The sequence below is a fragment of the Manis pentadactyla genome, chromosome 10 (genome assembly GCF_030020395.1).
Source record: "Manis pentadactyla isolate mManPen7 chromosome 10, mManPen7.hap1, whole genome shotgun sequence".
In the NCBI taxonomy this organism is placed as follows: domain Eukaryota; kingdom Metazoa; phylum Chordata; class Mammalia; order Pholidota; family Manidae; genus Manis; species Manis pentadactyla.
This window is the reverse complement of record NC_080028.1, coordinates 61650-75312: the sequence shown is the minus strand read 5'-3', so window position 1 is coordinate 75312 and position 13663 is coordinate 61650. Positions and strand designations below refer to the sequence as shown.

At 38.7% G+C, this 13663-nt stretch overlaps 1 protein-coding gene across 5 annotated transcripts in view; it reads left to right on the top strand.

Moving 5' to 3' along the window:
* LOC118920261 (nucleosome-remodeling factor subunit BPTF-like) overlaps window positions 1-13663 on the top strand; it is a 54545-nt gene that overhangs the window by 28462 nt on the left and 12420 nt on the right. For 3 of the 5 annotated variants that reach the window (XM_057508352.1, XM_057508354.1, XM_057508351.1), the window contains exons 3-4: window positions 11095-11226; window positions 11520-11651. In XM_057508352.1, coding sequence (XP_057364335.1) covers window positions 11095-11226; window positions 11520-11651 — 264 coding nt within the window. Of the gene's footprint in view, window positions 1-9722; window positions 9765-11094; window positions 11227-11519; window positions 11652-13663 lie in introns of all 5 variants that reach the window. The other 2 variants (XM_057508353.1, XM_057508355.1) reach the window with 2 other exon arrangements.

Below are 13663 nucleotides of genomic sequence, written 5' to 3'. Positions count from 1 at the left end.
CTCACAATGTAATATTTCAAGTTTACATATTTGTACTAAAGCCAAAAATATTTTCAATTTACTGTTTTTAATTTTCAAATTCATAAAGTATATCCATGTGCCTTATTAAAGTTTTACATTCATACAACATACTTCCAAATTTATATCCTCTCATTGTTTATTTGAAAATGAGTGAACTAATAATTATGATGCTTGATTAAATTGTCAGTTTTCAGGAGAGTCTTAAAATTGTCAGGAGACACCTAAAATTTATTTCCAGTCACTCAAAATATCATTCCACTGTGCTAATTTGCATACAATTTAATAATGATTTTGTATCAAGATTTGGATTCAGCGTAGTATATATTCTCCTTTGATATTCCATATATTAACTTTTGAGTCATGTTAACCTGTGTCAAAATGCACCAATTACATGTAGTCCCCTACGGCAGCACAAAGGGGATAGTCTCTTCATCACATAGCCCACATACCTCTGCACTGTAAATTCCCCGCAAGGTCATGTCGTTCCTGCTGCTTACCCGGTAATTTGTCATAAGAGAATCCCACCTCAAGAGAGCCAGAGTGGTGATTCTCTCTCTCTAGTCCCCTCTCTTCATGTTGCTGGGTCATAACTGTAGGGACAGACTCAGAGCAGCACCACACAAGAAGCAAAATGACAGCTGAGACCCCAGCTTCCGTCCTCCGCCAGCCTCGTGGAGAGGACAGGGTGCAGTGGTTCAGGGGCGCCATGGGCCTTAATAGGAGGAGTGGTGGTAAGAGGGAATGCCCTTGTCCCTGTCCTGTGTCCTGTGGCAAGGGTTAGAGAGTTTTCATAGTAGCCAGGTGAGGAAAGGCATCATGATAGAAAAAGGGGTTAAAGTTCTCAGTGTTTCCCCAGGCTCCACAAATTATCCATCACACTGGAGGTACAGTAACATTAATACATTACTCATGTACTGCCTTCTAAATGTTCAGTTTCTTACAGGGTTGACCAGCTTTAGCTTTACAACTTGGTTCATCTGGGGTAAATCAAGCTCTTCATCCGTAACATATTTTGCGGTCAGATTGGCTCAATGGCATAGTATGAACACAGTCATTTAGAAGAGTGTTTTCAGATAATTTCAGACTTACAGAAAACCTGCAATATCCCTGATATTCCTTCATTCAGATTTTCCAGTGGTCAGTGCACCACTACATTTGCTCCATCATAGAAAATTGTCCACTGTATTTTTCCAATTAGAGGCATAATTTACCACAGAAATACGACATGACCCACATTAGGAAATCAAAATTGTTGATAATTCTTACCTGCAGACCAGCTTTAAATATCAGCAAGTGCATCAACTATGAGAAAAATATGTCTACATTCTGGTACATAGACTTTCTGTCATTTTCATGACCTCAGTTGGGTTAGAGTCCAAAGTTCTCCAACATCATTATGTGCAGGCTCAAGAGTCCTTGTCTTCTTGGCCTTAGCGGGGAAGCTTTCAATGCTTCACTGCTGAGTATAGTGTTAACTATAGATTTGTTGTATATGGACATTATCATGCTGAGGTTGTTCCTTCTCTGCTCAGTTTCTTGTGGGTTTTTATGGTAAAAGTATATTATATGTTGTAGCATGCTTATTCTGACTCTATTGAGATGAAAAGATTTTTTTCATTTACTTCTAATCTCATATGATTTGCATATTGAACCACTTGCCTCCTTGGGATAAGTGTCAGCTGGTCATGTGGGAAATCCCTTTAATGTGACCTTGAATTTGGTTTACTAATACTTTTAGAAAATGCTTATCTATTTTATTTTTTATTTTTTAAATTAAGGTATCATTGATACATAATCTTATGAATGTTTCACATGAGCAACAGTGTGGTTACTACATTCCCCCTTATTGTCAAGTCCACAACACATACCCCTTTACAGGTACTGTGCATCAGCATAGTAAGAATCTTGCATCTATTTTCAATAAGAATATTGGTCTGCAGTTGTGTTTTTTCATGGCATCCTAATCTGGATTGATATCAGGGTAATGGTGGCCTCATAGACTGAGCTTGCAAGTGTTCTGTACTCTCCAATTTTTTGGAAGATTTTGAGAAAGATTGACTTTAATTCTTTAAGAGTTTGGTAGAATTCTCCAGTGAAGCTCTCCGATTACCGGAATCTCTTGTACAGCAAGTGTTCTCTGTCTTTTTTTTCATTCATTTATTCTTTCATCAAATACTTTATTATTTTTATTTTGGTATCATTAATATACAATCACATGAGCAACATTGTGCTTACTAGATTCCCCCCATTATCACGTCCCCACCACATACCCCATTATAGTCACTGTCCATCAGTGTAGTAAGATGCTATAGAGTCACTACTTCTCTTCTCTGTGCTATATTGTCTTCTCTGTCTCCAGAGAAGATCATAGCCTTTCACTGCTGCCTCTCAGCACAGGCCTGTCATTCGTTCGGGGTCAGTGGGTTCTCCAACTGCGTTTTGTATATGGAAGATGCTTCTGATGATTCTGCGAAGTTGCAGTCTTCCGGCTGGGGAGCCGCAACCCAGGGACGGGCGGCGCGGGAGCGGCCGGGGTGTGAGCCCTCCCCGCAAGCCCAGCCCGGTGTCTGCATCACCGCCGAGTTTGAAGCATCCAGTGAAAACGCAGGACGCCGGAGTTCACGCAGCCGGCCCGGCCTGGGCGGAGCGAGGATGCTGGGAGTGCCGCGCCGGGGGCGGGGCGAACCTCGCGTCCCACGAGGCCCGCTGATCCCCGGGGGCAGAGTCCGCATTCCCATGGCCGCCGTGCAGCCGCGCAGGGAGGCTCCACCAAGTCAAGGGAAGCTGCGGGGACAGACGCGGGATGCGCGCTTCCCCCGGCGACTCCGCCTCCCCGGGCCCGCTGTTCAGGGCGGCCCACGGGCCCGGCTAGCTCGACGCGAGCCAGCCGCCCTCCGGCCAAGTCAGTGGCAGAACCCCTCCGTGGTCCTGGGGGCGTGCCAGGCACACCCCCGGGGCGCGCGTGCTGGGACATGGCTGCCAGCGCCTTGGCCCGCCCCAGGAGCCGGGCCCCCAGGTGGCAGGTCACCAGCCTGACAGCGCCCCCCGCCCCGGGCTCTTCAGGCCCCGCGCAGCTGCCCAGCCAGCGCTCCCTGGCGGCCCCCAGGTGTCAGCTCCCACCCCCACCCCCCGCAGGAGCCGAGGGCACGCTGTCCCCGCGGCCGCCTCCACCGCCGCAGGCCTGGGGCACGGGCTGGGGCGGCGGCTGAGCGCCCTCCCCACTGGCAGGGATGTAGGGCCTTTCTTAGGCTCTTAATCTACAATACTACTACTAAGCTTTTCCTTACACTTTTGAAAAAACGGAGTCATTTTGTTCTATAGAATTTACTACGTTCTGGATTTTGTTTTGATCGTCATGGTGTCATTTTAACATGTACTCTATCCCTATTTTCTCCTTAAATGGGCAGTTGGCTCCTGAGGCTTGATTAGTTTCAAGTTCGGTGATTTGGGCAGAGTATTTCATAGGTGGTGCTGTGCACTTCTGCTGGCATCACATCAGGAGCACGTGCTGTGTGCCTTTTGCGATGTTAATGTTGATCCCTGGACTCAGTGGTCAGTCTAGTCCTTCCATTTTTTGTTCCTATGAGCTTTTCAGCTGCTGATTTTAGTGGCCATTTATCACCTTTGTCTGTATCCATTGTGGCAAAGTGGTGATGTTCTAATTCTGTCCTTCCGTCTGCATTTGTTAGTTGAAGGTCTGTGTAATTCTAGAGAGAAGAACATGCCCTACCTATAGGAATGGTAGGATAATAAGCAGGCACTGATGCCATAGCTAACTCCAAAGGTGACCGGTTAAGTATTTGCTGTGTTATCTTTATGAACTGATGATATATATTTTTTATTCATAATTTAAAAAATTCATTTTGACATCATTAATCTACAATTACATGAAGAACATTATGTTTACTAGACTCCCCCCTTCACCAAGTACCCCCCACAAACCCCATTATAATCACTGTCCATCAGCGTAATAAGATGCTATAGAATCACTACATGTCTTCTCTGTGTTGCACAGCCCTCCCTGTGCACTCCCCCCCACATTATACCTGCTAATCGTAAGGCCCCCTTCCTTTTTCCCCACCCTTATCCCTCCCTTCCCATCCACCCTCCCCTTATTGTTTTATGGTGTAAAAATGCAGTTAGTACAACTGCTGTTCCTACTGTCTTCATTTGAAATCTCAGCCAAAATTCTCTCCTCAGAATTAATATTTAAAATGGGAATTACTGAAAAGATTTAGTATAGATATTTTTTTGACATGTAGACACTGAGTATGTGCATTGGTTTTTTCCACAACCCTGCCATAACATCATCTTGACTATGCTTTCATCCTGAATATCGTGATCAGTATCAAGTATAAAAATATCTTTGTAATAGCAGTGAAGTACATGTAGTGGCTAAGACCCCAGGCTTTAGAGAGAGAGACAGTCCTGGGTTCAAATCACACATTGCTGTTCCTTATTGCCGGTGCACCTCAGGAAATGATTTAACCTCAGTGGGCCTGTGGTTCCCTCAATGGTAATATAGGGACCATGAAACCCACCTTACTAGGTCAAATGATTTTGAAGATTAAAGTAAACAACACATTCAAAATGCCTCAGACAGAGCATGGTGCTTGGACTGTGGGGTGTAACTGTTATCCATGATGGGAGCAAGATCAGCGCTTGTGTCCATGGCACCCATTGTGTGAGGTCATCATATGCCATCATTCCGAACCTGGTGCCACAGCATAAAGGGCAGTCAGGACTGCTGGCTCTGGCTGCATAAGTGCCCAGAGTGGTTCAGGCTGAATCCTGCTTTAAGGTTCTTTTAAGGAAAAAGGAACACTAAAAAAATTTTCTTAACCTTCACACCAAAGGAATTCTCTCTCAAAAAAGAAGTATAAGGTAATTTAAAAATTGTTTTAGAAAGGTTATTTTGAAAGGATGCTTTTCTGTGTCCGGACATACTACTTGGGACTCTAAATAAGGACAGGTAACAGTGTATTTGTTTTGGTTTCCTTATGGAGGACAACCAGCTCTTGATTATTAGCTATGCACTAAGCAGGCTTATTCCTGTAGTACACTAGCTTTATGCTGGTGTATGTGTGTCCGTAAACCTTTTTTTCCTTCTCTCTCACCATAGTATTTATATAAATGAATGTGTCACTGCTAAAGATTTAAATTAGTAGCTGTAGAAAGGAGAATTATAATGGTATAAAAGGCTTGATCTGTCACCATCTCTATCTTCTTAGTCATCTTTTTTCTCTATCTGTTTCTTTTAAATCTTAAGAAAGATTATTTTCAGGAACCATTTACTATCTTAGTCTTGGAAATTAAAAAAAAGAATAAACTTTTTATGCATAATTTCTGAATGAAAAAAAGCATAGGAATCAAATGATATAAATTATATTTGCTTTTTCTAAGGAAAGTTTATTGAGAAAAATACTTCTTTTTTTCCTCACCCACAATTGATTTGACTGTTCAGTGAATTAAACTTTTAATACAAGCTTCAGCTTTTCCTAATAATCCATTTCTCATTTTATGAAAAAGCCCGATACATGAATCGCCCTTAGAAAGTATTTATTTATAAATGCCTAAAGCAAAAATGTAAATGATGTCATTTTTCAGGTGAATTTTGGACACCAAGATAATCTGTTCCTTTTTTGTCACAGGTATATTTTCCTAGCTGAATAAAGTATAACTATGTAAAAATCATAACTGGATTAAAAAAAGCTTAATTGATTGAACCCTTGAAATTCAATCAAAAGCTCCCCATGCTGGTGAACATAAAACTGTTTTGCCGGATTCCTTCTTAGTGTTTTAGGGTGTAAAAATGCAGTTAGTATAACTGCTGTTCCTACTGACTTCATTTGAAATCTCAGCCAAAATTCTCTCCTCAGGATTAATATTTAAAATGGGAATTACTGAAAAGGTTTAGTATAGATATTTTTTTGACATGTAGACACTGAGTATGTGCATTGGTTTTTTTCCACAACCCTGCCATAACATCATCTTGACTATGCTTTCATCCTGAATATCATGATCAGCATCAAGTATAAAAATATCTTTGTAATAGCAGTGAAGTACATGTAGTGGCTAAGACTGCAGGTTTTAGAGAGGGACAGTCCTGGGTTCAAATCACACATTGCTGTTCCTTATTGCCAGTGCACCTCAGGAAATGATTTAACCTCAGTGGGCCTGTGGTTCCCTCAATGGTAATATAGGGACCGTGAAACCCACCTTCCTAGGTCAAATGATTATGAAGATTAAAGTAAACAACACATTCAAAATGCCTCAGACAGAGCATGGTGCTTGGACTGTGGGGTGTAACTGTCATCCGTGATGGGAGCAAGAGCAGTGCTTGTGTCCATGGCACCCATTGTGTGAGGTCATCATATGCCATCATTCCGAGCCTGGTGCCACAGCATAAAAAGGGCAGTCAGGACTGCTGGCTCTGGTTGCAGAAGTGCCCAGAGTGGTTCAGGCTGAATCCTGCTTTAAGGTTCTTTTAAGGAAAAAGGAACACTAAAAAAATTTTCTTAACCTTCACACCAAAGGAATTCTCTCTCAAAAAAGAAATATAAGGTAATTTAAAAATTGTTTTAGAAAGGTTATTTTGAAAGGATGCTTTTCTGTGTCTGGACATACTATTTGGGACTCTAAATAAGGACAGGTAACAGTGTATTTGTTTTGATTTCCTGATGGAGGACAACCAGCTCTTGATTATTACCTATGCACTAAGCAGGCTTATTCCTGTAGTACACTAGCTTTATGCTGGTGTATGTGTGTCCGTAAATCTTTTTTTCCTTCTCTCTCACGATAGTATTTATAGAAATGAATGTGTTACTGCTAAAGATTTAAATTAGTAGCTGTAGAAAGGAGAATTATAATGGTATAAAAGGCTTGATCTGTCACCATCTCTATCTTCTTAGTCATCTTTTTTCTCTGTTTCTTTTAAATCTTAAGAAAGATTATTTTCAGGAACCATTTACTATCTTAGTCTTGGAAATTAAGAAAAAAGAATAAACTCCTTTTTATGCATAATTTCTGAATGAAAAAAAATCATAGGAATCAAATGATATAAATTATATTTGCTTTTTCTAAGGAAAGTTTATTGAGAAAAATACTTCTTTTTTTCCTCACCCACAATTGATTTGACTGTTCAGTGAATTAAACTTTAATACAAGCTTCAGCTTTTCCTAACAATCCATTTCTCATTTTATGAAAAAGCCCAATACATGAATCGCCCTTAGAAAGTATTTATTTATAAATGCCTAAAGCAAAAATGTAAATGATGTCATTTTTCAGGTGAATTTTGGACACCAAGATAATCTGTTCCTTTTTTGTCACAGGTGTATTTTCCTAGCTGAATAAAATATAACTATGTAAAAATCATAACTGGATTAAAAAAAGCTTAATTGATTGAACCCTTGAAATTCAATCAAAAGCTCCCCATGCTGGTGAACATAAAACTGTTTTGCCGGATTCCTTATTAGTGTTTTATGGTGTAAAAATGCAGTTAGTACAACTGCTGTTCCTACTGTCTTCATTTGAAATCTCAGCCAAAATTCTCTCCTCAGGATTAATATTTAAAATGGGAATTACTGAAAAGGTTTAGTATAGATATTTTTTTGACATGTAGACACTGAGTATGTGCATTGGTTTTTTTCCATAACCCTGCCGTAACATCATCTTGACTATGCTTTCATCCTGAATATCGTGATCAGTATCAAGTATAAAAATGTCTTTGTAATAGCAGTGAAGTACATGTAGTGGCTAAGACCCCAGGCTTTAGAGAGAGACAGTCCTGGGTTCAGATCACACATTGCTGTTCCTTATTGCCAGTGCACCTCAGGAAATGATTTAACCTCAGTGGGCCTGTGGTTCCCTCAATGGTAATATAGGGACCGTGAAACCCACCTTCCTAGGTCAAATGATTATGAAGATTAAAGTAAACAACACATTCAAAATGCCTCAGACAGAGCATGGTGCTTGGACTGTGGGGTGTAACTGTCATCCGTGATGGGAGCAAGAGCAGTGCTTGTGTCCATGGCACCCATTGTGTGAGGTCGTATGCCATCATTCCGAGCCTGGTGCCACAGCATAAAGGGCAGTCAGGACTGCTGGCTCTGGCTGCAGAAGTGTCCAGAGCTGTTCAGGCTGAATCCTGCTTTAAGGTTCTTTTAAGGAAAAAGGAACACTAAAAAAATTTTCTTAACCTTCACACCAAAGGAATTCTCTCTCAAAAAAGAAGTATAAGGTAATTTAAAAATTGTTTTAGAAAGGTTATTTTGAAAGAATGTTTTTCCTATGTCTGGACATACTACTTGGGACTCTAAATAAGGTCACATAACAGTGTATTTGTTTTGATTTCCTGATGGAGGACAACCAGCTCTTGATTATTACCTATGCACTAAGCAGGCTTATTCCTGTAGTACACTAGCGTTATGCTGGTGTATGTGTTTCCACGAGGAGACTTATAGTGGGAAATCTGAAATATCACAAAAGTAGGCAAAATAATGTACATCATGTACCTATCATCAGCTTTAAAAATTATCATATTCTAAATATCATATTCTAAATATAATATTGTTTTACATATATTCCCATCTACTACTCCTCTTCCATAATTTGTTGAAGCAAATTTTAGACATCATACTTCATCTATAAATCTAAAAGATAAGAATTCTTGTTTTCTACAAAAGTATCACAATACATTATCATACTTTAAAATGATAATTTCTTGATATCAAATATCAGACATTGTTCAAAATTTTCATTGTTTAAATTCTTAACTCTCAGAATTTCCTAAACAGTTTGTCTGTTTGAATCAAAATCTAGGTAAGATCCAAACATTGGGCATGTTTGATACATCCTTTAAGGCCCCTTTAATCTTCTTGCAGTGTTTTCACTTCTTGAAATTTATTTGTTGAATAAACTGGGTAATTTGTAGAATTTCCTACAGACTGCGTTTTGCTATGTAGTTTATAAAGACAGGGAACTGTTTGTCACCTTTTTATATAGACCTTCTTACTTTGTTCTTTAGATTTCGACCCTTTTTCATGGCTTCCCTTAATATTAATTTCACCCAGATTTTACCTTTATAAAAATATTTAAATTATTAGCCTTCATAGAATAGCTTGCATCAAGCCCCACCCTTTGGAATGGTCCGCTGAGTCCTAGGCAGGCGTGAGAATCTCAAGCTGATCCCATTGCCTCTCATCACTCTCATTCACTTACAGTGTATAAAATGATATAGATGCTGTTAATTATAGACTGTTTGGCAATTTATATTCAGAGTGGAGAGAGTTCGAGTCAGTTAGATTTCAGGGTTGTGCCAAATCTACTTATTAGATTTATTTAATAAATATTTTATGGTTAAAATGATAAAAAATACATGTTCCATTTGTATCTGACATGTTCTGACAATCTAGGTCAGTCGGTTCAGTAAATGTGCTATTGAAATGTGGCATGAGGTCCTTGAATTTTAAGTTTAAATGGCTGCTGAATAAAGATCCTTGATATTGTCATACAGTTTTTATGTGTTAGGTAGAACCGCATGAAATTGCCTATTTTGTAAGTAAAAAATGATTACATATTTACAATTTTATATAGTTCGACCTAATGGACAACTATAGAACCTCAGAAAAGGAACTTGCAATACTTGTAACATGTTCTAAATCTTCCCTGAATTTATATATTAAAAGCTTTTTATTTTTTAGGGGAGAGAAATCAGAAGGCAACAAGCTGTTCTGAAGCATCAGGTCTGTAGACATAAAGTTGAACAATTGTTGAAATGTACATTTTATGATTTTTCTTAAATCTTAATTTGGGGAGCATCTTGAAAATATTTTCTTAAAAATTTCCATTATGATTCCCCCTTAAGTTTTCCCTTCATCTTACAGTTATTGCCTTGCTTTCGTATTGGTGTCTTTTGGGTGGTTAAAAATTGGTTTCATGACTATGTGATTTCTGTTTTATAATGTTGTGCCAACTCTTTCTACTGGAAGGTGGAGAGACATAGACTAGATATGGTATGGGTATGCTTATTTTTGTACATCTAACACCGCATTGTGATTTGGTTGTGATATGGTTGTCATAGCAATGCATAAAGTGTAGCACTGGCTGCTGTCATATTACATACTGCTGCATGGCTTTACGTCACAGTGCATTGCATACATCTGCTTGTCTGTCTATAAGTATGATCTGTCCCCAAGATTTTTAATTGAATTGTGTAAGCCTTATTGAAGGCCGCTGTCTGAAAATTTGTGTTACTGATGTTAAAATGAAAGTTGGATAACTGTACAAATCAGGTACAATTGTGACCCATATTCTCCCATCTTTCCTGATGCAAAACTGCCATTGAATACAATGGGAATTTTCAGTTAGGTTGATGAGAATATGAAATAGATTCGTGTTTTATAGGTAAATTTTAGAAGTGATATTAGAAATATCCCTTTGGGGATACTAAAAAGAATTGATTAGACGTTACAACTTTGATTTTTGAAGTTTGAAATAAAATGAGATGATCAAACTCTAAGCTACTGGTAGTGCTTATCTTATTTTCATACTGTGCCTTTTAGATGCCCTTATGGCCAATGGTACAGCTTTTATGGCTTTAAGTAGTGCATGAAGTGGCAGACATCAGTAAATAGGAGTATCCCGTTTTATTGGTATTGGTATATGAACCACATCTAAGCAAAGAGCAGAGAAAAGGAACAACGGAGGAAAACGATTCGGGTCACTTGTCAAAACAACCCAGTTGTACCTCTGTTAAGGAACCAAAATGAGAGGAGGCTGAGTACATGACTTTTTGCCGGTATTATTTCTGTTCCCCTGTCCTGTATGTTCATAACATCCCATTGTATTTGTTTAGAAAGGTTCCACCATACTACAGGTGACTTTTTGACCGTTTGTGTAAATAGGAATTTTCCTATGTAATGTCAACTCTGTACTATAAGTAAATGTATTCTTTCATCTTTTTTATGAATTGATTTGCATTGTCTTTACTTGAAAGACAATGAAAGCTAAACTTTTACTAAAGATGGATAACTGTGAAGCATGGATGTTGATTTGAAACATTATTTTCTCTAGGACGATTCTTGCCGACATGGTAACTCGCCTCAGCGAAGAGTTGAGAAAAGGAAAAACGGAGAAGAACACTTATGACTTGTCCAAACTACCAACTTGTGGTTCCGTTAAGACACCGAAAAGAGAGGAGCCTGAGTACGTGACTTTTTGCCGGTATTATTTCTGTTCCCCTGTCCTGTATGTTCATAACATCCCATTGTATTTGTTTAGAAAGGTTCCACCATACTACAGGTGACTTTTTGACCGTTTGTGTAAATAGGAATTTTCCTATGTAATGTCAACTCTGTACTATAAGTAAATGTATTCTTTCATCTTTTTTATGAATTGATTTGCATTGTCTTTACTTGAAAGACAATGAAAGCTAAACTTTTACTAAAGATGGATAACTCTGAAGCATGGATGTTGATTTGAAACATTGTTTTCTCTAGGACGATCCTTGCCGACATGGTAACTCGCCTCAGCGAAGAGTTGAGAAAAGGAAAAACGGAGAAGAACACTTATGACTTGTCCAAACTACCAACTTGTGGTTCCGTTAAGACACCGAAAAGAGAGGAGGCTGAGTACGTGACTTTTTGCCGGTTTTATTTCTGTTCCCCTGTCCTATATGTTCATAACATCTCATTGTATTTGTTTAGAAAGGTTCCACCATACTACAGGTGACTTTGACCGTTTGTGTAAATAGGATTTTCCTATGTAATGTCAACTCTGTACTATAAGTAAATGTATTCTTTCATCTTTTTTTTTTTTTTTTTTTTTAATAATTATTTTTTATTGAAGGGTAGTTGACACACAGTATTACATTACATGAGTTTCAAGTGTACAACACAGTGGTAGAACATTTATATACATAATTCTAGGTTCCAGCTATCACCCTACCAGGCTGTTACAATATCTTGACTATATTCCTTATGCTATACATTACATCCCGGTTACTAATTTATTTTACCATTGGAAGTCTGTCCTTTTTTTTTTTTTTTTTTTTGTGAGGGCATCTCTCTTATTTATTGATCAAATGGTTGTTAACGACAATAAAATTCTGTATAGGGGAGTCAATGCTCAATGCACAATCATTATTCCACCCCAAGCCTAATTTTTGTCAGTCTCCAATCTTCTGAGGCATAACAAACAAGTTTTTACATGTAGAACAAATTCTTACATAATGAATAAGTTACATAGTGAACAGTACAAGGGCAGTCATCACAGAAACTTTCGGTTTTGCTCATACATTATGAACTATAAACAGTCAGTTCAAATATGAATACTGATTTGGTTTTTATACTTGATTTATATGTGGATACCACATTTCTCTCTTTATTATTATTATTTTTAATAAAATGCTGAAGTGGTAGGTAGATACAAGATAAAGGTAGAAAACATAGTTTAGTGTTGTAAGAGAGCACATGTAGATGATCAGGTGTGTGCCTGTAGACTATGTGTTAATCCAAGCTAGACCAGGGCAATAAAACATCCACGTATGCAGAAGATTTCTCTCAGAACGGGGGGGTGAGGTTCTAAGCCTCACCTCTGTTGATCCCCAATTTCTCACCTGATGGCCCCCCTGCGACTGTGCCTGTCTTAGGTTGTTCCTCCCTTGAGGAATCTTACCCGTCTCTGGCTAACCAGTCATCTTCCGGGGCCATACAGGGAAATGTGAAGTTGGTAAGTGAGAGAGAAGCCTTATTGTTTGAAAAAGTTAGCTTGTTACTTCTTTGCATATTTATGCCCTGTGGCTTCTATGCCCAGCATTTGTCTTGAGGTATCTTTACCACTTGGAAGAATTATGATACTCGGTAAATTTGATATGAGGCACGAATTCTATTTAAGGGTTGTAATTAGGAAGGAAGAAGAAAAGCTATAGAAGTAGCAGGCGGAAGAAAACATGGGAAGATTGATTATTTCTTTGATATATCTTCTTGTAGAGTAACTTCAGCATGTATATGTTTTAAGCTACTACTTAAATTGCACACACACATTAACATAATAGGAGTATAGTTACATAACCAAAGCATATCTGTAATTACCAGCCATCTGCAGTGAAACCAAGAAAACCAGTTAGGCACCTTAGGCATTTGTGAAAACTTATCTATGATATGGTGGATATTGTCCAAATGAACTTGAACAGTCTGAGAGAAATCAGACAAATTAAAACAACCCATTCCTGGGGACTGTTCACATGCCATATGTTCTTTTAACAATAAACAGTTTGTAGTTGTAAGACTTTGGAGCGCTACAATTTGCACTTCTCCAAATTCTTGGTTGAGTTCAAACAGTATAGATCCAGTCCAATTTTGTTGTTTTACTGTATGCACAGGCCAGCTTAGATATCTCCTTCCTCATTCCCATGGCAGGTCCAGGAACTGGTGGGATGAGTGCATCTACAGCTGTAGCAGTGCGTGGATCTTTGTTGGGGTTTTTTGATGATCATCTTCTGGCATGAGTCTTCCAGAGGGTGCAGATGTTGGAAGTTCTTTTTCATATCATATCTTAGTTCATTTTCGGGGTAGCCCAATTAGGCTTTGATCCTCTGTATAAACACAAACAGACCCTTTGCCTACACTTTTATATGCCCTTT